Below are 25,821 nucleotides of genomic sequence, written 5' to 3'. Positions count from 1 at the left end.
TTTTTCTTTCTTGTTTTTTTCTTTCTTGTTTTTTTCTTTCTTGTTTTATTATAATTACGGTGTTTTTATGTGTGGAAATTCTCTGTAGTCTGTCTGGTTTAAAGTTAGCAGCTTGAGTTCTGTGGGGGATAGTCTTTGTTCTACTCTCTTTTCCCTTTCTCCATGTGTCCAATGCAAGCTCATTTCTTCACTGCCAGGTATATGGCAGGTATCTATTGCCCTTCCATGGAGGAGAATGTTGACAGATGCCTTTCAGTGCAAAAAAGTGTTCTCTTGTAGCAAGCTTAACAAGAGCAGTGGGTAAACTAAACTGTCAAAACTCTTTATAGAGCATTTAGAGGTGTATCATGGGTTTATATATATATGTATCTGATGATGCTCTGTTAACAGATGCTTGTTAAAACTAAACTACATTCATTTTAAGCATGGTCATGTTTCTTGCCCCTGGTAGTTGAAGAACTAACTCCGTAGTTATGGAAGACTGTTTCTACTCAGAACTGCAAATAATCTGATTTTATGTAGAAAGAAATATATATATAAGATAATAGTAAACTCAGCAGAGAGGAGCTAAATTTAGTTGTCTTGCTTGCATCTTGTGTGTCTTGAATCTCAGCTGGTTGTCTAGGCACATTTATCACACAGTGACAGTGGATATGTGGAATTCATATCTGATGGCTATTTCTTTTAGTCTGTGTCAAGTTTTCAGAAGAAAGGCAGAGATTTCAAAGAATATCCTATGTGAATAACATAATATGTGAAGGGATTCTGTAAGTACATAGGTCAGAAAAGAACGGTTGAGGAGACTGATCTGAGGCAGCCAGCAAACTCATGCCTGAGTGCTCTGGTGGCCTTATATGATGGAGTGATGGTAATGGTCAATATGGGAAGATTGACAGATGTCATCTACTTCTGTAGGGCCTTTGATGCAGTCCCACATGACATCTTACCTCCAAACTGGACGTGGGTGGATTTGATGGATGGACAGTTCAATGGATAAGGAATTGGCTGGCTGGCTAGCTGCAGCCAGAGAGTTGTGGTCAATGGCTCTGTGTTGAGGTGGAGGCTGGTGATGAGTGATGTCCCTCAGGCTCTGTTTTGGGACCACTGCTCTGCAGTCTTCCTCAATGGCACAGACGGTGGCACTGAGTGCACCCTCAGCAAGTTTGCAGATGACACAAATCTGAGCAGTGCTGTTGACACAACAGAAGGACGGGATGCAATCCAAAAGGACCTGGACAAGCTTGAGAACTGGGCCCATGAGGACTTAATGAAGTTCAGCAAGTCCAAGTGCAACAACTCTGTTGCACCTGGGCTGGGGCCTGGGTATGCAGACATGAGTATAAATTGGGAGAAGTTGTAGAGAGCAGCCCTGCGAAGAGGGACTTGAGGATTCTTGTGGGTGAAGAGCTGGACATGAGCCAGCAGGGTGCACTTGCAGCCTAGGGGTGCATCCAAAGCAACATGTCCAGCAGGTCAAGGGAGGTGTTTCTGCCCCTCTGCTCTGCCCTTCTGAGACCCCCCCCTTCCCACCCCTCCCGAACACTACATCCAGCTCTGGGGTCCCCAGCACAGGAAGGATATGGACCTGTTGGAGTGGGTCCGGAGGAGGCCACAAGGTGTTCCCAAGGGATGGAGCACCTCTCCTATGAAGACAGGCAGAGAGCTTTGGGGCAGTTCAGCCTGGAGAAGAGAAAGCTCTGGGGGGACCTCACTGCAGCCTTCCAGTAACGTTTGTGTTGAAGGCCACGTTGGATAGGGGCCTGAACAACCTGGTCTAGTGAATGGCATCCTTGCCCATTGCAGGGATTGGAACTAGGGGATCTTTAAGGTTTGTTCCTAACCCTTACCATTTTATGATTCTGTGATCTTGTGTATTTTTTATAAAACACAGTGATAATGTTCAAGTTCAGTATGGGAAAGGCAGTTCAGTGGATGTGAAGTAAAATGGAAGAATTCACTTGTTTAGAAAAGGTTAGTACATATGAAAAAATAAATTTAAATTTCATTGAGTAACTGATACAGTCTTAGAAGAAAGTTGTCTTATGCTTGTCAGTTGGCTGAACCTTACTGTTTCTGAATTAGAGGATGATTCATGAGATAGACATTTCTAGAAATCCTTTGAATTTTAGTGTTCTTTGTACTTCTGAACTGGTTTTTGCATTAAATGGCCTGACCATATGGCTCTTTCATATCAAGCTGAAGTTTAAGTGAAGGTAAATAGAATAATGTTGTTTCTTAGTGTGATCACAGTAAAATAGTTTCCTATCAAGGCATTTAGGTTGCTTCTTGCTTTATCTGGAAGAGCCAAAGGTTTCTGGTAATGACTTGCTGTTTCACTGCCTTTGCTACTCTTAGAAATTTGTGATGCAAATTCTTCCAAGAATGGAGAATGTGGAAGAGACAGGGAGATTTATTGTTTAGTTGAATTTGATTCTAATTCTCAAAGGATTAAAAAAAAAAGTAAAGGTCATTAGTTAAACAACATGTGCAAACTGGCAGTTCACCTCAACCTCAGTTTATGAGATATTATGTATAAAATTGTTTGGGTTACTTTTATTCTACATACCTCTCTTTCACTCGGTGGCCATCCATATGATGGATTTTCCTGTTTTGGATTATGATAGGAGCAGTTTGGAATAGCCTGTGCTGGGATGTTTGTCCTTGCTGTGGTGTATTGTAATAAATATCTTCTCATAATCAACTTGACTGGTTTCAGGCAGATGGGAGAATATAGCACAATAGAAAGAAAATGGTTTTGATGTTAACAACAGGAATTTGAAGGAATGAAACATACAGAAAAAGGCATATTAGTAAAAAACAAACCTCTAGGATAAGCCTCTTCTTCCTTTTGCAGAAATAATATTGAGAGGATAGTTAGAGGATGTCTATTCCTTCTGTTTTCTCATCTGAGATTCAAGTACCCTGAAAAGGAGAGTTGCAATGCAGGCGTCATCTCTGTTTTTTCCTGGCTCGTTCATACTGTCTCTTGTATATTTTTATGACTTTTCCACTTAGAGAATGTAAGAGTGAGATAGAGCAATTAACTGTCCTTAACATTAATTCAAGGAATTCTTGGGAATCCAACGGAGGGAGGGGTCCCAGTTTAAAATCAGATTTATTTAAAACAATTACCCCCCTCCTCGCCCCCCCCCCCCAAAAAATCTCCCCCCACCAAACCAAACCACCTTACTAAGTCCTGTCCAGGATTTTGTCCTAAATGTTTATTTCTTGTGGAATTAATTCAATTGCTTGTTCTGCATAGTCACTGAGAATTGTTTTCTTTCTCAAGGTCATTTCATTTTTGGCTGCAGTGTTGCACAAAAAGGGAACGCGTGAGGATATTGAAAATAATATGCCGGAATTTTTACTAAGGACAATGAAAAAGGGCTCAGATTGTAACCCCAAGAAGGTACAACTTTTAGTGATACTGGCTTAAGGATTTTGATAAAAGGCAGTACTTGGATTTGTTTGTCTGTTAGTTCTAGGAGTTTATGTACATTAATTTTTAAAATTCAGCTGCTGAAGTAGGATTTCTTGCCTTTCCTAAGTGCTTGGGAAGTCTTCAGTTTTCCAGACTGTCATAGAGCCTTCTCGCTCTAGTTGTTATTGTCTAATTTGTTACTACTGTTCATCTGCACTAATGGAAAAAATTTTGAGGTGTCTGGGTTAGATTTGTGGCTAGAGTACATTGAAAAGCCCATGTCAGTGAGTAGAAAATTAGTGTTGTGTGATGATATTTTTAAAGTAAAAAAAGCATATATATCTATAATAACAGGGTATTTAATTAGGACAAATCCATATATTTAGAATATGTATTGCTAATAGCCTTGTGACCTCCTGTATTTTCTTCATTGGCTGTCATAATGTCGGAGGTAAGTCTGACTGATAATCTAGGTAATCAAATACAGTGACAGCACATAAAAGATACATGTAAAAGTTCTGTGTGAATAAGATAAATCTGAAGATCATTTTAATCCATTACAGAAACCATGTGATTTCTATTTTCCATTGTTATTTTTATTTTACTGGAGTAATTAGAAAATTTGACCGGCATGATGGGTCGTATGACTGTAGCTCTGTGAATAACGGATACGTGTTCCTCAGGAAATACAGGCTGAGAGGAAGGGGTAAAGGGATAGCACTTCATGTGCAAAGAAACAGGAATGCTTCTGACTAAGAATAAGGGAAGAATGTCCACTTTGAGGACATATAATGTTGGAGCAGGTCACAGAGAGCTTGTAGACCCCATCCATCCTTACGGGGTTTTGAAGACCTCAATTCGGAAAGCCTGGGTTTGAAGTCAGTGTTGCCACTGCTTTGACTATAAAGTAGGACTGAAAATGTCCCAAGGTCACTTCCAACCTCACTGATTTTATTGTTCTGTGATATTAAGTGAATCATGTGTGCTGTCCTAATTTTTTTAACCCTTTTCAGGGCTCTGTTTTCAAGTCACATGATGACTAGACTTGTGGATTTGAGGAAGCTGCTTCCCCTCTTCATCCTTTTGTTTTCTCCATTTGTAAAACATTTTGTGATATACAGATGCTATAACAAAGCAAAGTGGTAGTGTTTCACATCTTACTGCAGTTGTTAGAGTATAATTTGAGTAAGTAGTGCTGTTTATTTAATTTTAGTATTACAGTATTTTTATGCTGTATTATATATATACTCAGAGTAAACTGATTACTTTTGAATTTATATTGATTTTAGATATTTTCCATACATGCTTTGAAATGGCAGAATTAAACAGTCAAACTGCTCAGAGCAGTAGAACAGTCAAGATCTTGACTTCTGTTATTGAGAAATTGCTGTATTACATTTCTCAAGTAATATTACAATATGTATTTGTTTGCAGACTTTCCTCATAGTGGCCCCTCTTTCAGTGCTGTACAACTGGAAGGATGAGTTAGACACATGGGGATACTTTAAGGTGGCTGTCTTACATGGCAGTAAAAAAGACGATGACATGAGTCGCATCAAGCAAGGGAAATACGAAGTTGCTCTTACAACATATGAAATACTTCGCCTGTATTTGGATGAATTTAACAGGTAATGGCTTTAATGCGTTTTTGTATGCACCGAATTTTAACTAATTGTGCATTGTTCTTTTCAAGAACTTTTTCTCTGTAATGTATTTACTGTTAAATCCATTGATCCACTGTGCTGCAGAGAAGATTCCCTGTACTATTGAATTTATCCTGTGCTACTGAATTTAACATGTATATTTCTGATGGGTTGACCTTGGCTGGACACCAGGTGGCTACCAAGCCACTCTATCACTCCCCTTCCCAGCTGAACAGGAAAGAGAAATTAAGGAAAAAAAAAACTCTTTAGCTGAGATAAGGCAGTTTACAAAAGCAAAAGCAAAAGTTTAGGTGTGCACAAGCGAAGAGGGAAAAAAAATGGTTTATTTTCTGCTTCCTGTCAGCTAGCAGTGTTGAGCCGCCACTTCCCAGGAAGCAGGGGTTCAGCACACATAGCAGTTGCTCTGGAAGGCAAACACTGTAAATAAAAAAATGCCCCATTCCTCTTCCTTTCCATAGCTTTTATACCTGAGCTGATGTCATATGGAATGAGTTATCCCTTTGGTCAGTTTAGGTCAGCTGGCCGAGTTGTGCCCCCTCCCAGGATCTTGCCCGTTCCCAGTCTGCTGATGTGGGTGAATGTTGAGAGAGAGCACTGGTGTTCTGCCAGTGCTGCTCAGCAGTAGCCAAAGCACTGGTGTGTTATCAACACCTTTCCAGCTATGGACACAAAGCACAGGCCTGTGAGGGCTGCTACGGGAAAATCAGCTTCATCTCAGCCAGACCCAATACAACTGTCTTTGTCATGGGACATGTGGTAGCAGTAAGGGTTTGAATAGTTCCCATAAAACCAGTCTTTGCTGGTAGCACACCTATGAAATGTTCTCTGAAAGATGCAGGAATTGCCTGCTGGAAAACTGATGACAGCTAAAAGATACAAAGAAGGTATTTCTGTCTTTCAGTACAGTGTAAGGTGAACAATCACCTGGAATTTTTAGCAAACGTTCAAAAAGGTATTTTCCTTGTTGTTTGCACTTTTCACCAACTTGATGAAATTATTGAGCCCTAAAAACTTTGAGATTTAAACCCATGCATTTCTCATCCTATCCTAAAGGTTCTTTTCCCTTATGTCATCTTGGAAGTAGGGTACAAGTTGTGTCAATGGCTGGTAATAGCAGCCTGCCCTCAGTGGCTGATAAAAGTGGATCTGCCGATCCTGGCATTTCAGGTGTTAGGAAAGGTCCAGGCCCCAGAGAGTATCCTAGTTGTTTGGAAATCCATCACCAAAACAGTTAAGATCTTCATCTCTGTGCTGAGGTCTGAGAAGTACAGATAGAAGCATAAAGCAGTTCTGTTATCAGCTCCCTAACTATTTGTGTTCTTTCTGAGGAATTCTTCATGCTTGATCATGGAGTAGACTGTGGTCAGGAAATAAATGCATGTGTGGAGCAAATCTGATGTGTGACTGCCTGCAAATACATTCCTCAGCATGCAGATTTACCAAACTGTTTCTACAGAGCATGTGACTGGATGGGCCTATGAGCTCAACACCGGAAGAACCTTTGTGTCTTGCTTAACTACAGTGATGGATTGGCCTCAAAAATAGTTAGTAATAATAAATAATGAGCTATCAGGGATAAGAATGCATATGCTCAGTTATGCATGTAAATCAGTATGAGAGATTTAAGTGAAAGGAGCTAGCATATGAACGTCTGTTAGACTTTTTTCAGAAACGCCAGTTTTTAGCATATTTTGGGAATGTAGGAACTTGAATATGAATGAATTTATTTAGTGGGTGTCAAAAATGCCGCAAGATCAGCCTTCATTAGTGAACCAAATGCATTTTGCTCAGGAAACATACTTTCTACTAAACATCTCAAAACATGTCTGTTCCAGCTTTTTGCAGCATTATCAGACAGGATATGGTTGTGTTCTGAAATATTCATATATATAAAGTGAACTCATAAAGTTAGTAGATCTCTTTCTGGGGACTTGAAGACTATTTTTATTATTATCATCACAGTATACAGGTCATCCTGCCTGTAAGTTTTGTTGTTGAATTGGCTGCAAAATATCTCTTGGTCACTGCTTGTAGTGGTGTTCCTTCTAGTCACAATCACAAAATATTAAAATTCCTCTGCTATACTGGTTTTGTATGGATATTCTTGGGTGATACTTTCTTGTAGAAAGTATGCAGTTTGAAATGTTTTCAGTTCACTGGTATTTGCACTGGATAATTTTTGTTGGGAAAATGAAGCATACCTATGTTAAGCATATTTCAGTAGTTTACCTTCAGAGACTTACTTATTTTTTGTAAATCTTAATTATGAGTGGGGTTAATTTTAGTGAGATGTGCTGGATTCATTAGTCCACAGATTGAAAGCTGCTTTCTTCACAGAAAGCATTTGATACAGTTAACAGTAGCTCATTTATTTGGTGATGTAGTTTAGCCATTATGGTGAACTATACTAATTGAATTTACTAAACAAACAATATAAAGAAATGGAGTAATATAATACAAAAAAACAGGGAAATCAAAAAGTGATAGTGTGTTATAAAGCAATCACAGCTACTTGTGTGGCTGACTTCACTTTTTATATGTATGTGGGATGATGGGACAAATAATGCAAATTAATGAAATTTTTTTTTTGATGTGCAGTATAGAGTGGTCTGCTGTGATAGTGGACGAAGCACACAGAATCAAGAATCCAAAGGCGCAAATAACTCAAACCATGAAGTCATTAAAATGCAGTGTTCGCATAGGTCTTACTGGAACCATTCTTCAAAACAATATGAAGGAGCTTTGGTGTGTTATGGACTGGTAAATAAAATATTTTTTTTATGCTTAAACACCTCTTCATGTTAACTGTGCAGTGGGGGTGGGGCAGGGCTGGATGATATGGACCCATCTGTGTTATAAAAAAACAACAACAAAAAAAAACCCCTTCAACCTCAAAACACCTGCTTATTTCTGAGAATATAACTGTGTTTATTCTAACACATCTGGGAAGGTAAGCTCCTGGTATTTTGCAGTTACATTTGGAGTTCATCCCATCTGGTTTCTTTGGGGAATTTGGGAAGTAGTTAAAATTATTCTTCCCCCACTGCCCACATTGCCTTTTTTTTTGTTTCTTTTCTTTTTCCTAAGGACACTCATTTTTTTTTTCATCTGTCCTTTGCCCAGCAGATAGGGAATCATTACACAACCTTGACCAACATAGTGCCTTTGCTCTTTCCGGTATGTGCAGGTCATTCTGTCCTACTTGGAGGATGAAAGTAATAATGTTTTGCTTTTTTTCAAAATGCACAAGTGCACATATTTGAAAAGTAACAGTCGTGTCCAGAAAAACATTTAATGGTCAAGGAGAAGTGCAACTGACCATAGATACAAATCTAAACCTTCTGGGAATGCTTTGCAGAGGAGGAACAGAGCATACATATTTTAAATATAAGGATATACAGAACAGAAATAGCAGGAAGAATATTTTAAGCTTAGTGTTGCATCTCATCCATTAAAACTATGCTGATGTTGTTAGTAAATTATTCCAATGTGTAGTGCTGCCAACAATTACTAAATTCTTTTTACTATTGGGTTTCTCAAGATTTCATTTAGTTAATTGTAATATCTGCATATTCTGATTTAATAAAAGTAGTAAAAATTGAAAACATGACTGATTAGCTTCCAGTTTAGGCTCCTGAGCACTAGCAGCCTTGTAGTTCAGAGGTTCTGTATATTTGTGATTTCTGTTGTTCTGCTAAACTTCTTTCTTGAGATTGCAGCCCTAATCCTAGGGGCTATCTCTTAGCATTTGAGAATCACAGAAAACAGATGAAAAATGGCAGCTCTGAAAATAGTATACATGTTTCTCTTTGTACTTAAAACTTGTAGTAGTTTCTCTAGTGACTGCTACTTTAAGATTTCTTGCTGTTAGCCAGAAAATAAAAACAACTTATGGTATACTTTAAATCAGTGAATCAATCCCCCATCCCCTTTTGTTTTTCAATAGGGCTGTACCAGGACTTTTAGGTAGCAGAGAACATTTCAAGAAGAAATTCTCTGATCCGGTGGAGCATGGCCAGAGGCACACTGCAACTAAAAGGGAGCTAGCAACAGGTCGTAAGGCCATGGTGAAGCTAGCAAGAAAAATGTCTGGCTGGTTTCTGAGACGTACCAAAGCGCTTATCAGTGATCAGTTGCCAAAAAAGGAAGACAGAGTAAGAGTGCCTTCACATTTCAAATACAATATTAATGAACATATCTCTTCTTTTTTGTTTTCTTGTTGTATTTTTTCTCTTTCATCATGTCTGCAGTTTATGGTTTTCTCTTCGTCTTATTAACTTAAGAAGAATCCGTAGCCATAGAAAAAGTGCACTTGCAGTAGTGTGCTTTGTTCACATAATTACTATGATTGCACATGGAAATGGAGTTAATCAAGCATGAAAATGCTCAGCTAGTCTTCTGACTAGTGATTTACACATCTGTTTTATGTGTGTTTTTGTCCTTATCTGGGCTGGGCAAGCCCAAAGCAATGTATGTAAATTTCTTGAAATTCTATGTAAAACTTCTGAATTTGCAGCTTGACACTTTGTGTTTGGAACAGTATGCTTTTAAATCCCTCATTTTCAATCCATAAATAAAAGAAAAAACTCAGACATAATGGTGTTCATCTGATGCAATTGTAAATACTATATGAAGTGATAATACTTTTTTAATATATCTTAGAGTTCTGCTAAATCTTTTCTTCTAAGCAGACAAATACGTAAGTTTGCAGCTGGTTTTGTTTTCAAAATCTGGTATTTATTCTTCATCCTTAGTTTATAATAATGTCATCTAGGCTGTCTTCTGAAGGAAAGATTAACACAAACATCAGTCAGTCGCTTTTCTGAATCTAGCAGGTTTTATTCTTTTTATTATCTTGTTAATGTGAGTATATGTTCAAGTTACTGCTGTATTATTATAGCTCAGCATGGTGCTGCTACTACTATGTGGATAGCATAGGTTAGGGAATGATCTTCAGATTTCTGTCTCCTGCTGCTTAAGACTAAAGATGTCATGGAGATGCCACCCATGGTCTCTAAAAAGAGGGATCAGAGTTTTGGCCATAGCACTGTGTAGGTCCTTGCCTTCTCATTGTTTATTCTGTTTGTCCTGCTTGTGGTAGTGCCCTATGACAGCTAGTGCCTGAAAAGGGGAAAGAAAGGGCAGATTAAGCACCTTGCAAAACAGAGAGAAATCTGTAATTAAAATTATGCATTTATTTCTCTCAATTTTCCTTTCTCTTCCTATTCCTTCACAAAAGCCATTATGAAAGGTCTTGAGCAAAATAACAGGAGGTTCTTGTAGCATGATGTTGATATTCTTTGTAGAATTTTGAGATGGAATAAAACAAGTATGCATACATTTTGGCTACAGTTCATGTTTTTTTGGTGTCAAGATCCACATTTTTTTTTTCTTTTGGTGGTGGAATAATTTCCTATAACTATTTGAGCAGGTATAGTATTTATTTCTGCTTTATTTTCAGGGACCTGTGATTTGTGTTTTTTGATGCAGTGCTTTTTTGCCTTTCATTGTGTGCTGCACATGATAGTGTTACTTGGGTTTTCTTTTTGACAGATGGTGTTTTGTTCCTTAACTGAATTCCAGAAAGCAGTGTACCAGGCTGTGCTAGAGACAGATGATGTAACCTTGGTGTTAAGAGCAGGAGAGCCCTGTAGCTGCAACAGTGGCCGGAAAAGGAAGAACTGTTGTTACAAAGTAAGAACTTGGCACTGTTTGTATTTTAGATCATAGTCTTCTGAATTTCCTGAGAGACTCACTGCTGATGAAGAGCTGATTGAAATGTTTGCCTACGTGTAGGCCATCCGTTTGGGAAATTCCGACTGGAAACATGGGGAGCTGCGTTACCAGCATGATGGAGTTAGGCACTTTGGGATTACTGCAAAGTTGCTTTGCAGGCACTGAGCAGTTGGTTGTTATCTATGCACTAAATTCTGGATCTTTTGTATTAATAAATGCACCTGTGATTTAGTTGGAATTGGCAAGGGTACTGCATTGAGATATTCAGTATGTGTCAGGCATGCTGCTCCCAGGTGACTCGGGCAGTTTATGCAGAAGCTGCAAATGGGAGGCGCCCTGAACTCGGCAGGTTACCTGGGCAGTTTGTTGTGTTCTAACTGCAGTTGTGCCTTTCTGTGCCATTAAACATTCACTTTGCCTTGTTTCACTGAGGGGAGAACTGCAATAGCAGCCACAGAGCACAAGCTGAACTTTATCCACGAGTAACAGCTTTGCAGATTTCTTCAATCCTCTCTGGACTTCTTTAATGCTTGATTAGTCTAGCTTTGTATTTGTTTTGCCTGTATCACTCAGTAGGCTCAGATTAAGCACATCTTTTAAACATTTGGAAGCATATGTCACATGTTTGTTTCTCCCTTTTATCTTTCTGGCCTACTCTGATTCTTGTGTAGTGTTTTGAGTTTTTTTCCAAATGATACAGGTTTTTCAGTCTCCTGCATCTTTTTTTATGAACAATCCCCTTATCAGTCTTGTTTAATATTCCATGGATACTAGCCCTCTTTGCAGGCTTTTGTTTCTAGTGATGTTTTGTAGAAAAAAAGAAATGCTGTTGAACTTGATTCACAAAGGGCAGTAGGCAGGCCTGAAGATAGTTGAGTGCTTTTATGGACTGTCTTATTCCAGGGTTAACTGTGACATTTAGTAACTTGAGAAGGCAAAGAAAAACAAATACTGATCACACCAGCCAACCATAATCAGGAAAATAGCTGTTGAGATAGCTGCTGTTGCATTGTAGAATGCCTGAAGCTTGAATTATGTTATTTGAGGTGTTTATAAAGCTTTCTAGGGATTTTCTGGAGAGAATAGTAAAGTTAGCAGTTGAAAGAAAGAAGTCGTTCAAACTGCTCTGACTTGATTTAATCAGTTGTGAAGTTACCTTTTTGTTTACTGAAGAGCTCTTGGTTATCTCCATGTGATATCTGTAGAAGTGACTATCTGAAATGTTTAGCAAACAATGAACGTAGATGTAGGGGTTTTTTCTTATTGAGAAAATGTGTCTATTAATAGGGTCATAAAGCTGCAGGAAAAACAAAACTTGCTTCATTTTTATCAGAAATACACTACACATCTCTTGGGGATCAGTTATGGTACTAAGGATTGTTAATGCATTAAACCTGATAAGAATAGCATTTATTTGAGATTATTACTTATTTTCAGGGGTATTTGTTTGCATAAACTGATTTTTTTTGTAGGTAAATGCACATGGTGAAACAATTAAGTCATTGCGCTTCAGTTACCTAATGATCCTACAGAAGGTTGCAAATCATGCTGCACTGCTGCAGACAGACAACACTAGCAAGCTGCAGGTTAGTTTCAGAAGTATCTAAAAAATGGACTTGTGGAAAATGAATGGGATGAAGAGTCTTGAATGAAAATTGCTGCTGGCCTCCTTTTTAAGTCTTAACTAACTGCAACTAAGACATTTTGTGAAATTCCTTTTGCATTCAATTACACAGAATGCATACCTTATAAAGACATTATACAAAAGAACATGTTCATTTAGTTGATGCATACCTGAAAATAAGGTTTATAAAACATTGGAGAGATAGGAGGGAGAGTAGTTTTTAATGATTTCTAATGGTGCCATTTTTGTTACATTTATGAAGAGTACCTATAAGAAGAATGTCTTTGTGCAAGTAAATAAATAAATAATAGCTAATTAGAATTTTTTTTCTCTAGTACTTTCATTAAGAGCTGAGTTTGTTTAAATAATGAGAAACATGTTTTAGAAGAAATTGGTCAATGAAAGATCAATATCAATTTATCTTGTTACTGTGGCTAGTAACAAGACCCACAAAGGGCAGTTTTTAGAAAAGCTTGTGTGAGCCTTAAGATCCAGGAATGAGGAAAGGGATTTAGGGATGTTGGCACTTTCTCTTAGAAGCTATCAAGGAAGAGAAATCAGAATGTCCTAGGTAATTTTGAAAGTTTGTTCCATTCAAGCAGTTTTGCTTTTTTGGAAATGTTAATTTTGGTTTCCAGGGCCTTATACACAGCATATACCCAGATGTTTTCAGTGGGCTTTTTTGTGTATTGCATATGTAGTTTTATAACATTTGGTATTTAAATAACCTCTGAAATAAGAGAATACAAGTATTCAGTGACTTACTATCTTTTGTGTCATGCATAATTATTAGTTTTGCCAACATCTACTAAATAAAGTGCTACTTTATAGTGTTTCTAACCTTTAGTATTGATGGTAATGACATGTGTTATTCTTAAGTGAGAGATGTGATCTTTTCTTTCTCTCTGGAAAAGTGGACTTGAAGTGTGAGGTTACGTTTAAGTTCAGAGCTAAATTTAGCAGTGGAGCTTTATGTGGCTTTTGAACAGCTTAGGTGCATTTGCTGAACAGTTATTATTTTTGTGGAGCAATATGTAATTCCCATACTGGCTTGTTATTCCAGAGAGTCAAGAGAATTGTTGGTACACAACTGTTGGCTAATGCAAACCTCAAGGCAGCAGAATTTTTTGAAACTGACAGTTCTGGTCAAGAGAAGAAATTTTGAATACAATCCATGATTTCAGATTAGGAATCTCTTTTGTTTTTAAATGAAACAAAGCAAAACACATGGGATATGTTTTATCCAGCAGTTTTGTAGTGAACTAATTTAAAAACCACATAACTCTGCTTGAGATACTTTGGCAGATCACGTTTCATCCTGTTTAACTCCTTGTATGGCTTAATATAGTTCTGATTTTTAATACCTGTTCAATCTTTCTGCTTTTCTTCCAGGAAGCACATATCAAACGAGTTTGCAGCCAGGTGTTTTCCAGTTTTCCAGATTTTGTGCAGTTAAGCAAAGATGCAGCCTTTGAAACAATTTCAGATCCAAAATACAGTGGAAAAATGAAGGTAAACCCATTCCTTAGAAGAAAAATAAATATTATTAACAGTAATAGATTTGGCCTATATTATATGGATGTAAGAAAATGTACACCTGATAGTTGTGGGGGTTTTAATCATTCTGTTTATGACTGGTCATACAACAGCAGGTATCTCCTGTCATGGATCAGTATGCATTTGGGCAAAGACGGGGTAAGTGTATCTGTGATGCTTGGATTTTTTGAGATTTTAGCTTCACATGTTTAATGGTGGGCATGGAAATGACCCTTACAGTCAACATAATTATTGTTTCATGAAACCATGGTATCCAGTGACAGTCAGAAATATTTGGCAAAGAAAAGGAAGCAAAACAAAATTATTGTGGGCTTAGTGGTTTGTGCACACCTGTTGGAGAATGGTTAGAGGATCAGGGACATGGATTATTGATAAAACAAGGTCAATAGAAGAGCTGTGCAGGCAAAGGCCTGCAAGCAAAAGCCTGCATGAGAAAAAGCCTCCATGAGAAAATGCCTGTGTGAGAAACAGGCCTAAGAACCAAAAGGGAGTTTTTAGGAGGTACAGTCCTGTGCTGATAAGATATACTGACCATGAGAAGGGAGGAAGATTTTTGATCTCTCAAGTCAAAACATAAATAATAGAAGCTTGCCAAATGTAGTCTTTTATCTAACCCAATTATGTAGAAGTAAGAATGCGCTTTTATAAGTTTAAACTAATTAAAGAACTGATAAGCTTGTACTCAATACTATTATAAGCGCCTCTGTATTGCCAATAAACAAAGCTTGCATTACCAATCACACTGACTGTCTGCATGGCTTCCCCCGCCAGAAAGTCAGCACACGCCTTCAATTTTGTGTGTAGTCCCTGCTGTCAAAAAGCGTATGTTAAGACTTTGAGAAGATTTAGAGGATGGTTCAGAGAAGGGCCACAGAGGTGTTTAGTAACTGTGCGTCAGAAGCAGCCAAGTAGGCTGGGACTCCCCAGCCTGTAAAGAATGTCTTAGGATGAATGTAAGTGGGACCTACACAATCATGAATAGGATGGAACTGGTGAAAATGTACTGAGTGCCTACTGACTTCTTGAATCCTTTGGACATTAGGTGAAAATAATAGTAGTCATGCTAAAGATGACCAAAATAAATGTGTCCAGTGTGAATAAAACTCCTTACCTCAGAAACTTTCTGGTTTCAGAAAGGAACAAAAGATTTTAATGATGACGTATAGCGTAGATGATGATGGTGTTGTTTAATGCAGATGAAAAATATGTCTAATACAGCTAATTAAAAAGAAAGCTATACTAGTTTTAGTAGTGTTCCTGAGCTGAGAGTAATGGTGCGGGAGGGGCTGTTAGAAGCTATGCAGAATTTTGGCTCTCCATAAACCTGGGTATTAACATTTTCTTCTTGGGACTGGTGGCAGTGGGAGGATTATGTTGCTGTAGCAGTCACGGCTGTTATCACTTTACTGGTTTGTTACTATGTAAGCAAGATCTTTCTTTACTGTGAATACATACGTGTGAAATACCTGCATGTTAACTTTGTTGTATACATTTAATTTTTGAGAAGGTGAATTTAGGTGTCAAATTAGCTACCAGCAAATTTTCAATACATAGCTCTGAAAACCAAATCCATCATATTCAGGAGTTGAAGAATTGCTTATGAAGGGGTTCTGTTACTGATTATTTTACCCTGGCATTATTCACACTACTATTTTACATTTTTGGGGGTTTTTTGGTTGTTTTTTTGGTTTTTTTTTTTCCCATGGCATTCCTGGAAAAGCTGGCAGCCCATGGCTTGGACATGCGCACCCTTCACTGGATTAAAAAACTGGCTGGTTAGTCAAGCCCAGAGAGTGCTGATGGATGGTGCCACATCCAGTTGACATCCAGTCACTAGTGGTATCTCCCAGGACTCAGTGTTGGGGCCAGTCCTGTTTAATATCTTTACTGATGATCTGGATGAGGGGATTGAGTGCACTCTGAGTAGGTTTGTAAAGTTAAGCTTGGTGGGATTGTTGATGTGTTGGAGGGTAAGAGCGCTTTGCAGAGGGATCAGTGGGCCAAGACCAATGGTATGAGTGAGGTTCAACAAGACCAGATGCCAGATCCACATTTGGCCACCAGAGCCCCCTGCAGTACTACAGGCTGGGGCAGAGTGGCTGGAAAGCTGCCTGGTGAGAAAGGACATGGAGGTGCTGGTCAACAGTGGCTGAACATGAGCCAGTAGTGTGCCCAGTAGCCAAGAAGGCCAGCGGCATCCTGGCTCGTATCAGAAATTTTGTGTCCTGCAGGATCAGGGAAGTGATTCTTCCCCTGTACTTGGCGCTGGTGAGGCCACACCTGGAGTGCTGTATCCAGTTCTGGGCCCTTCACGGCAGGAAGGACATTGAGGTCCTGCTGGAGTGTGTCCAGAGAAGGGTGACGGAGCTGGTGAAGGGTCTGGAGCGTCAGGTTTATGAGGAGCAGCTGAGAGACCTGGGATTGTTTAGCTTGGAGAAAAGGTCTTCCCTGAGACTCCTTATTACTCTGTACAACTACCTGAAATGAGGTTGTGGTAAGATGCTGTCCTGATTTTGGCCAGGACAGAGTTAATTTTGTGCAGTAGCTGTGAGGGGGCGTCGCCTGGAGTGATGCAGGCATGGCCAGGGGGTGGTTGTTCTATACTATTTCTCTGTCATTGCTGGGACAAGGGTAGGAGACTCTCTGTTTTCCAACAAGAACAGAGTGTCTTCCAGTTGACAAAAACATGGCTGGAGGAGCATTGTTCATTTTTTCAGAGCCTGCAATGAGCATTTTTGCATGTGAATCACTCTCTCTCTTGTACTTTTGTCATTAAAACTGTAATAAGGTTTTCTTACCTTGTTGCTGTTTCCAGTAAAATCTTCGTATCTCAACCCGTGATTTTCACTTTTTTTGCCTCAGTTCTCAACTGCATCCTGCCGTGGTAGGAGGAGAGAAGGAGGGAGCAAGAGAGTGGCATCTGGTTTGGGAGAGTCTTGGTGGGGGCTCTGAATTGCAGAGTACCATTCCTAAACCATGACATACAAGAATCAGTCTCTTCTCCTGGATAACAAGTGACAGGATGAGAGGAAATCACCACAAACTATGTTGGTGGAGATTCAGGCTGAACATCAGGAAGAATTTCTTCATGGAAATGGTTGTCAGGCATTGGATTTGGCTGCCCAGGGAGGTGGTGGAAATTTGCCATCCTGAAAGTGTTCTGTGGACATGGCACTTAGTGCTGTGGTCTATTTGACAGGGTTGTGTTTGGTCAGAGGTTGGACTCGATCTTGGAGTTCTTTTGCAGCCTAAATGCTTCTGTGATTAAAATTAATTTTTCTTTTTTAAGGATTTTGCCTCTTGGGGCTATTGCACACTTCACTCCAGTACTGCCTTAGAACATTTTAATTATGTGTTTTTTGACACAGAAGTGAACAACACAGGCAAGCAAAAATGCTTGAGTTAATACAGAGATTGCAACATTATGTGCCTTCAAAGCCTGTATCTTTCAGAGCTGCCTGTTGGGAGGGAATCTATTCCAAACCATAGCTGTAAGTCTTAAGTTGTTTCTGGGATAGCATAGACTGCAGCGTGTTCTCACGGGTACATCTGACTGTGGCTGTGTGAATTGGGTGTAACCTTGGCTAGTGGCAGTAAGGCTCTTCTCATGCTTGTGTGCAGCAGCCCTGGGTGTTAAGGTGTGTATCTCAAGGTATTTCTTAATATAGATCATAGGTAATTGCAAAAAAACCACAAGCACAACCTCTCCCTCCAAACCCCTCTGCCACCCCAAAACCTGACCACGCACCCCCACCAAAAAAAAAAGAAAGGGAGAGGGGGAGCAAAAACCCCACAAGCTCGCCAAACTCAGATCCTTAATAAGCACATGTTCTTGAGAAGAGCCTTGGTGGGTAAAGTTTCCATTTTTTTTTAAAGAAGCTCTGTATGTATAGTGGGAAGATGTATTATAAATTCCAATCTTGCATTCTTGAAGTGCTCATTATATGGAAAAATATTTCTTCAATGTGTTTGGTAAATGAGGTGCCCAAAAGTAAGAAAGAAAAGAGAAAAAATTACTGTAGTTCTTTCACAGAACATTTTTTCTGTGACCTTTCAAATAAAGTCAGGTCAAACACTCTTCTGAAGTAGTAGGAGGCAAAGGTACGGAGCAGCATGGCCCTTCCTTTCCTCCAAGGTGGGAAATCATGATCTTGTAGTATTACGATGGTTTCTGCTTGTTCGGTGGGTTTTTTTACTTCATAAATTACAGAACTGGTGTGTTTTCAAGTGCTGCAGTTATGACAGATGGTTTTGTACATGGTGCTTTATTCTAGAATTTATTCTGCTTTATTCTATAGCGTCTATTTCAGTCCATAAATTAGGATAAAATTTATTGAAAGAATTGCTTACTTTGAGAGAAATTGCTCTGCTTTTTCTTTTAAGGGGAGCTTGAATTTTGTGCCAGTCATGAAATACGTCTTAGTATAAATAGAATATTCTGAACTGTGTGGTGATAGTGCTAGGTGTGTAGGGACAGGATGAGGAAGGCTAAGATGAAGCTGGAGTTGAACATGGCAAAGGATGCAAAATAAAACAAGAAGGGCTTTTACAGGTATGTCAGCCAGAAAAGTAAAGTTGGAAGAAGTGTGTACTCCCCTGATGAGCAATGCTGGAAAACTGGCAACAATGAATGAGGAGAAGGCTGAGGAACTCAACAGCATTTTGCCTCAGTCTTCAATGGTGACCTCTCTTCTCACACCTCTTGAGTGTGTGGACAGCAGGATGTGGACTGGGGGAACAAAGATCCTCCCTCTGTAAGTGAAGATCAGGTTTATGACATCTGAGGAACCTCATTGTACGTAAGTCCATGGGACCCAATGAGATTAATCCCAGAATCCTGAGGGAGCTGGCTAATGTAGTTGCCAAGCTAGTCTCCATAATATTTGAGAAGTCATTAGTCAGGTGAAGTCCCAGGTGGCTGGAAAAGGGAAACATTGTACCTGTCCTTAAAAAAGAACGAGAAAGGAGTACCGCGACAACCTGTCAGCCTCACCTCTGTGCCTAGGAAGATCATGGAACAGATCCCTCTGGAAGCTGTGGTAAGATAGATAGAGGACAGGGATGTGATTTGAAACAACTATCACAATTTCACCAAGGGCAAGTCCTGCCTGACTAACCTAGTGGCCTTCTAAACTGGAGTGACTTCATCAGTGAACAAGGTGAGGGCTATAGGTGTTGTTCGTCTGGACTTCTGTAACACCTTTGACAAGGTCCTCCATAATGTCCTTTTCTCTAAACCAAAAAGTAATGGATTTGATGGGTGGCCTGTTACATGGATAAGGAATTGGGTGGATCGTCACATCCAGAAGGTAGTGGTCGACGGCTTAGAGTCACAATGGACATCAGTGACAAGTGGGGTCCCTCAAGGATTCATACTGGGATCAGGTTTTTTTACTATCTTCATTAATGACATAGATAAAAGGGATCAAGTGCACCCTCAGCAAATTTGCGGGTGACACCAGGCTGAGCAGTGCGGTTGACACACCTGAAGGATGGGATGGCATCCAGAGGCACCTGGACAAGCTCAGAAACTGGGCCCACAGAAATTGCCAAGGTTCAGCAAATCCAAGTGCAAGGTGCTGCACCTGGTCTGGGGCAAGCCCTGCTATCAGCACATGCTGGGGGATGGACAGATGGAGAGCAGCCCTGCTGAGAAGGACTTGGAGGTGCTGGTGGATGAGAGGCTGGACATGACCAACAATGTGCACTCACAGCCCAGAAAGCCAAACGTGTTCTGTGTGCAGTGCATCAAAGGAGGTGTCGCCAGCTGGGCAAGGGAGGTGATTTTCCTCCTGTGCTCCACTTGTGCAGTGTACTGTGTCCAGCTTTCTCAGCACGAAAAGTATATGGACATGTTGGAACAAGTCCAGAGAGGGGCCATGAAGATTATTAGAGGGATGGAACACGTCTCCCATGAGGAAAGGCTGAGAGAGTTGAGGTTTCTCAGTCTGGAGAAGAGAAAGCTCTTGGGTAACCTTACTGCTACCATTTACTGAGTGAAGGAAGTGTAAAGAAATCTGGAGGGAGACTTTTTACAGTGGTAGGACAAGGGATAATGGCTTCAAATTGAAAAAGAGTAGGTTTAGATCAGATAATAGGAAGAAATTCTTTCCTGTGAGGGTGGTGAGGCACAGGAGCAGGTTCCCCAGAGAAGCTCTGGATGCTGCATCCCTGGAAGTGCTCAAGGGCAGTTAGGATGGGGCTTTGAATCTAGTAGGTGGCATCCCTCCCCATGGTGGCATGGTTTGAAACTAAATGGTCTTTAACCCAAACCATTGTATGATTCAGTGATCTTTGTGCCTGGAAGGAGGATAGTGGGTTATGTAACTGTCATTGAAAATAATCTGGGGTTTGGGTCCATTAATTTTGACTTAATGAAACCAAAAATTGGTTTATACATTTTTGGTGTGGTGACTTGCTTTTTTTGTTTCCTGTTACAAATTTTAAAATGGAGGCTGTTTGTGATGATTTTGCATTTTATACTGTGAAAGCAAAATCCTTCAGGAAGTATTTAATTTAGAAAGTTGTCTTACGGTAAGAAAGTAATCACAGAAGAGCCAACTGGTACTAGAGCTTGAAAACGGCTTTATCAGTTTTTAACATGTTTATTTGGAAATAACAGACAAATGATAGTAAAATGTTTTTAATAGCCTTGTTGCACTGTAATACTTTACATTTTCTGTTTCGTAAATAAATTCTGGAAACTAAGTGACATTATTTTGGAACTTTCATCTGGTAGTGTAAACTACATAAGTATTACTTTGTCTTTTAAATTAAAATTCAGTACAGACTACACAGACATTTTGGTACAGGTGATTATTCTTTTGTAGATAAGCATAGTTGCAAAGGAATAGTTGTGGAATTTTCAAAAAATTTATTCAGGGGAGGGGCAAGGGCTGTGTTGTTTTGTTTTTTTAATGAAGTTTATTAGCTAACCAGCTGTAGCTGTTTCGAAGAGTTGGAAAGGTTCTGTCTGTTTAAAGTATCTGTTCTCCAACCAGAGATAAAACACACAGGGAAATATTCTGTTTTGGGATGTGAATTACTTCTGCCAGTAAATTTGCTTGTATGCAAGGGTTAAAGAGTAGCCTGCATGTGGTGTTTGTGTCCTACCTGTTGCTGTGGCTACAGTCATCTCTGTGTTTTGCAAGCTGTAGCATTTAACATGCCACCCCAGGTTTTCTGTTCTGAATTTTGGATTACAGCAAGAGCCTAGAGAAAACAGTCTGTACAATCAAATATTCAACATACATAATCATTGATGGTATACGTAACATGGTATAATGAGAACACTAATATGTCTGTATTACAGTGGGAGGTGGGTAATACACAGTGGTGTGGTCTGAGTGAGCTTCAGCTTTTTTGTGAAATAATCCCCTCCTTTTCACTTGTACTGCAGAATTCAAGTTTTGCTTACACATTTTATTACAAGGTGAATTTCATGCTTAGATTTTTAAATAGAAGTAGTTGAATATATGAGAACTGAATGAAAGGAGTGTCCTGCTTTGTTTTGAAACCACCATTTTTCTGTCATGATGTAAGATAGTGGGGACCTGCAAAGCATAAGGACAAGTGGTTCATTGCTTTTGAAACACAATGATTTCAGGTTGTCCACACAAAACTATTGAAGATTGCTTGGAAAAGAAGATGAGTGAGGATAGCTTCACAAGCCTGCAGTAATTCTCATTCAGACTACCTTGTTGGATTATTTCTACAGTTTTGTTAAAATTGTGTCTCAGGGAGACTCTATAAGCTTTTTAAGTGTAAAAGGTGATTAAATGTCTAGGCCATTGAAATAATTTTTTTTCATTTTTTTTGTAACTGCATGCATAATATTTTTACAGACATCCATTTGTGGGGTTTTGAAATACTGTTCTTAATACAAATCTCTTAGGAATAACTGTTGTATTGATTTAATTATTTTTGCTTGGCATATCATCATTCAGTAGAAAACTGGAAATCTGTTGGAGCACTTTGCAAGGAACGGTAACCTCTACCATTAAACATAACTCTGACCCAGGCAGGCCGGGCTTTGAAGGCTTAAAAAATACTGTAAGCTAACTTGAACATCTCTAAAAAAAAAACTCTCAAAAGCAAGAAGTAAAATATAATCACAGACGACTCATGATGTGTAGCAATTGGGTGGTGTATGTTTAAATCCATGTGGACTCTTACAAAGAAGGTATTACTTTTGCTTGAGTATGATCAAGTATTTCTGGTTTGGACTAAAAACATACAGCGTAGTATTCTGGTGTGCAAGTTTAGGATTTACTTCTCTTTGGGGCGAAAGCATTCATTGCTTTTCCCTGTTAGAGTTGTTTCTTACTCCAGAATACCTAAATTCCCAATGGGGATGAAATTGCATGGATTTATTTTTGTATTCTTCTTTAGGAAATTCATTATTTGACCAGTACTTTAATAATAACAACAATAACACAGAAGCCAATTCCATCTGGTTTAAAAGAATGTCACTTCTGTTTCTTTTCTTAATGTGGCTAAATAAAATGCAAATATAAGTAGTATAGCTCTTGTTAAATTGCCTGTTGTGGATTTTTTGCCCCCAGTAAAATAAATCCTAGTTTGTATGTTCATGTACAATGAAATGAAGCAAAAAAATCTGTCATTTGTACCTTGTTTTCACTTGTAACAGGCTGGCTAACATTTACTACGGAGCTCATAAGTGACATGTAATTACCATTTTATGTTCTAGATATTGTCCAGAATTGTAACATTAATATAAACATTCATCATTATTTGATTGTCAAAGATTTGTTAGGCTTCTAGTGAAATCACTCTTGATGAACAGTTTATGTATTTATCAGTGAATAAATAAAATTTCAGAAATATTTACTGCTCAGTGGGAAAAAGCTACAGTCATGGTACAGAAAATTCCTCTTTTCCCATTGTGTATGGCTTCTGCAGAGTGCTCTGGAGCTGCCATTGCCAGATGTGGACATGCTTCTTTTGAAAATAACAGTATCACTATTATACACAAGGCTCTGGATTATTTGCTTCCCTACCAGAAGAACGTTGTGTGTGGGCGGATTATTGGCATTTCAAGGTCTGTGCAGAGTCTGGGAAGCTGGATCCTACTGTAAACAGAGCAACAGATGAGAGTGGGAGCAGGGAGGGGCATACGTCTCACTGATTATTTTAAGAAGACAAGTTCCAAGAAGCTCTGAACTCAGATGGAGGACAGAAAGTTTAAACAGACCTCGGAGTTTTCAGGACAAATATGTGCATTTTTTAAATGCAGAAACTTGGAATCTGAGCTGGTGACATGAGTAACTTTTTGTTGTGGCGTGTACACTGACACAAGTAGCTTCTGAATTTACCTCTTAGTGGTCTGATGACATTTTCACAGTAGGATTTCCATGTGGATCACAGAAAAATGCGAAGGTCCAGCATCTCCATTACCTTTGGCACATCTATTATGTTAGTAATGATTTTTGTTACAGTTCTGTTTCGCTTTGCAAGTAGTTAAGTATGGTGTAGCCTGTTTGGAGGTTGAAAACATGAGTGTGTATGAGATGACCTGTAGATAAAAATGTCTTCATTTTTCTGCTGTGGTTCATTTACAGGTCCTTCAACAGCTTTTAAATCACTTCCGAAAAAATAAGGATAAAGTTCTTCTTTTCTCCTTTTCCACAAAGGTGAGCTCCATGTGATTTTTATCAATTAACTGCAGCAGTAAGTTCTGAATCGTGAATCACTGAAGTGATGCCTTGTCAACCACATTTCCTCGTTGCTTCTACTGTGAGAAGTAATTATGAGGACAGTGTGCTGTACTCCACAAGCATATTGAAACCTTATGTTACCTCATGGTAAAAATGGTGATGGCAAAACAAGTGTAACACTCTTCTGCCTTCCCTAGAGCTTTTTGAAATTGTTCTGTTACTTGAGGTGCAGATACCTGAGTTCAGCTGGTATGCCTTGAGTTAGAGCACTGTCACAGCACTGTATGACTGCAATATCATAAAAGCTTTGTGTTAGCACTGAAAGTTGTTAAGTTTCCTCATTCTGCTGACTTTTGATCATCATCAGCAGCAATGAAACTTCAATTCTTGCTACACCAGTTGACTTGAACTGAAGACTGTCTAATTGGAGCAAGAGATATATGTACATTTTACTTTTTAGGGGCTTGCTCCTTGATTGTCTTGTTAGGGAATAATGTGTTTCCTGAAATAGTGCACTCTATAGTATCGGGGCTTTTTATTTAAATATTTGTAATGATAGTACTAAAAAGCATTTTAAAAAGTAGTAATTTGAATGGTTGTTCAGAGTCTTAAATACCTCTCTTTTTTTGGCTTTAAGAAAGAGTGCAAGTTTAATGTTCAGATGCAGTAGTAAAGTACTCAGTGTGTCTTAGGCTGTTTTATGGTGTCCAGTACCAGATTGACTGCTGGTTACTGCGGTCTCTTTCACTCCATGCCCCTGAGCTCTGACTGTGCACTCAGTGCTGGCTGTGGTGCTCATTTACTGTATTTCAAATAATTGCAACTTGCTAAGATGGGAGGAAGCTGCTTAAATGGACTGCCTGCTTATTGAGTTGGATTGAGTGACAGTTAGAGGTGAAACAGGCAGCCAGGGTTGAATGGTAGACTGAGACCACAGCAGACCAACATTAATCACCTTGAGTGCTGTAGAATCATGGCTAAAGAGAATCATGAATGTTGATAAGAAAATGGCAAAGATGTAGTCTCATTTGCAGCGGGTGGTATAATGAAAATATATTTGATAAACATGGCCCCTGTTAATCATGTTTAATTAAAAAGGTAGTATTAAGTACTTAACTTTTTCTTTTCTTTTTTTCTTCGTTTTTCCACTCAGTTGCTGGATGTGCTGGAACAGTACTGCATGGCATCTGGGCTAGATTACCGAAGACTTGATGGAAATACAAAATCAGAAGATAGAATCAGAATTGTAAGAGAGTTCAACAGCATTCAGGAAATTAACATATGTCTTGTATCTACAATGTAAGAAAATTTAACTTGTGGTTTGTTTCAATATGTCTGTCTAGTGTTCAGTAAATTGGTTACCCTGTAACTATACAAATACACTTGTGTCAGTTGTTAATGCTTACAGGTATGACTTAGCTGAGGTTGTGACCATTTTAGTGGAAGCTGCACAGCATTATTGTCAAAAACTATGTACTGTGATTAGAGGAAGTAAAATTTCACCTGTAATTTTCCTGCTTCCAGAATGTAACTGGCATAAAAACTGGTTATGAGTTTAATTATAGTATTTAGAGGAGTTGGCCTGTGTAGGACTTAATGGGAATGAAGTAGCAACAGGGATTTTTACTGAGTAAGTTGATAATAGTTGGTTAGGACTCAACTATTCATACAGTCTATAAAATGTGATATTTACATGAGAAAACTGCATTTTGTAGCAGTGGTTATTTGAGTACTTGGTGGTTATTAGTACAACAGTAATGCAAAGCTGTACTGCACTGTTTTCAGTATCTTTAATAGTGTTCCTTTTTTTATGTTGGGGAAGAGTATGCCAATAGGGACCTAATACAGAACGATCTAGTTTCAGTGTTTTTCTGACTGTCATATAGTTATGTTTTTTCATTTTTATGCTTCTAGGGCTGGTGGATTGGGTCTTAATTTTGTTGGTGCCAATGTTGTTATACTGTTTGATCCTACATGGAATCCAGCAAATGATCTTCAAGCGATTGATAGGTACACTCTCAAAATACAGAATTTGATCCATGTTGTGCTCTTCCTTTCATTCTGTAATCTGATTGTTCAGCTGAAACTTTTCCTGAAGAAAGAAATTTTTTACATGGTCTGATTCATCCACAAGGCAATAGG

General features: G+C 38.9%; 1 protein-coding gene across 3 annotated transcripts in view; it reads left to right on the top strand.

The window, feature by feature from the left end:
* Positions 1–25,821, top strand: part of ERCC6L2 (ERCC excision repair 6 like 2) — a 50,567-nt gene that overhangs the window by 3,885 nt on the left and 20,861 nt on the right. For all 3 annotated transcript variants that reach the window (XM_042033140.1, XM_042033141.1, XM_042033142.1), the window contains exons 3-12: positions 3,290–3,409; positions 4,856–5,049; positions 7,684–7,845; positions 9,032–9,239; positions 10,639–10,779; positions 12,294–12,407; positions 13,838–13,957; positions 23,584–23,655; positions 24,833–24,978; positions 25,594–25,689. In XM_042033140.1, coding sequence (XP_041889074.1) covers positions 3,290–3,409; positions 4,856–5,049; positions 7,684–7,845; positions 9,032–9,239; positions 10,639–10,779; positions 12,294–12,407; positions 13,838–13,957; positions 23,584–23,655; positions 24,833–24,978; positions 25,594–25,689 — 1,373 coding nt within the window. The remainder of the gene's footprint in view (positions 1–3,289; positions 3,410–4,855; positions 5,050–7,683; positions 7,846–9,031; positions 9,240–10,638; positions 10,780–12,293; positions 12,408–13,837; positions 13,958–23,583; positions 23,656–24,832; positions 24,979–25,593; positions 25,690–25,821) is intronic.

Source organism: Corvus kubaryi, unplaced genomic scaffold, assembly GCF_017639235.1.
Source record: "Corvus kubaryi isolate FWS band 111438036 unplaced genomic scaffold, C.kubaryi_AGA036_p1.0 37357, whole genome shotgun sequence".
NCBI lineage: Eukaryota > Metazoa > Chordata > Aves > Passeriformes > Corvidae > Corvus > Corvus kubaryi.
Note: the sequence above shows the minus strand (reverse complement) of the source record. Positions and strands in the feature narration are given on the sequence as shown.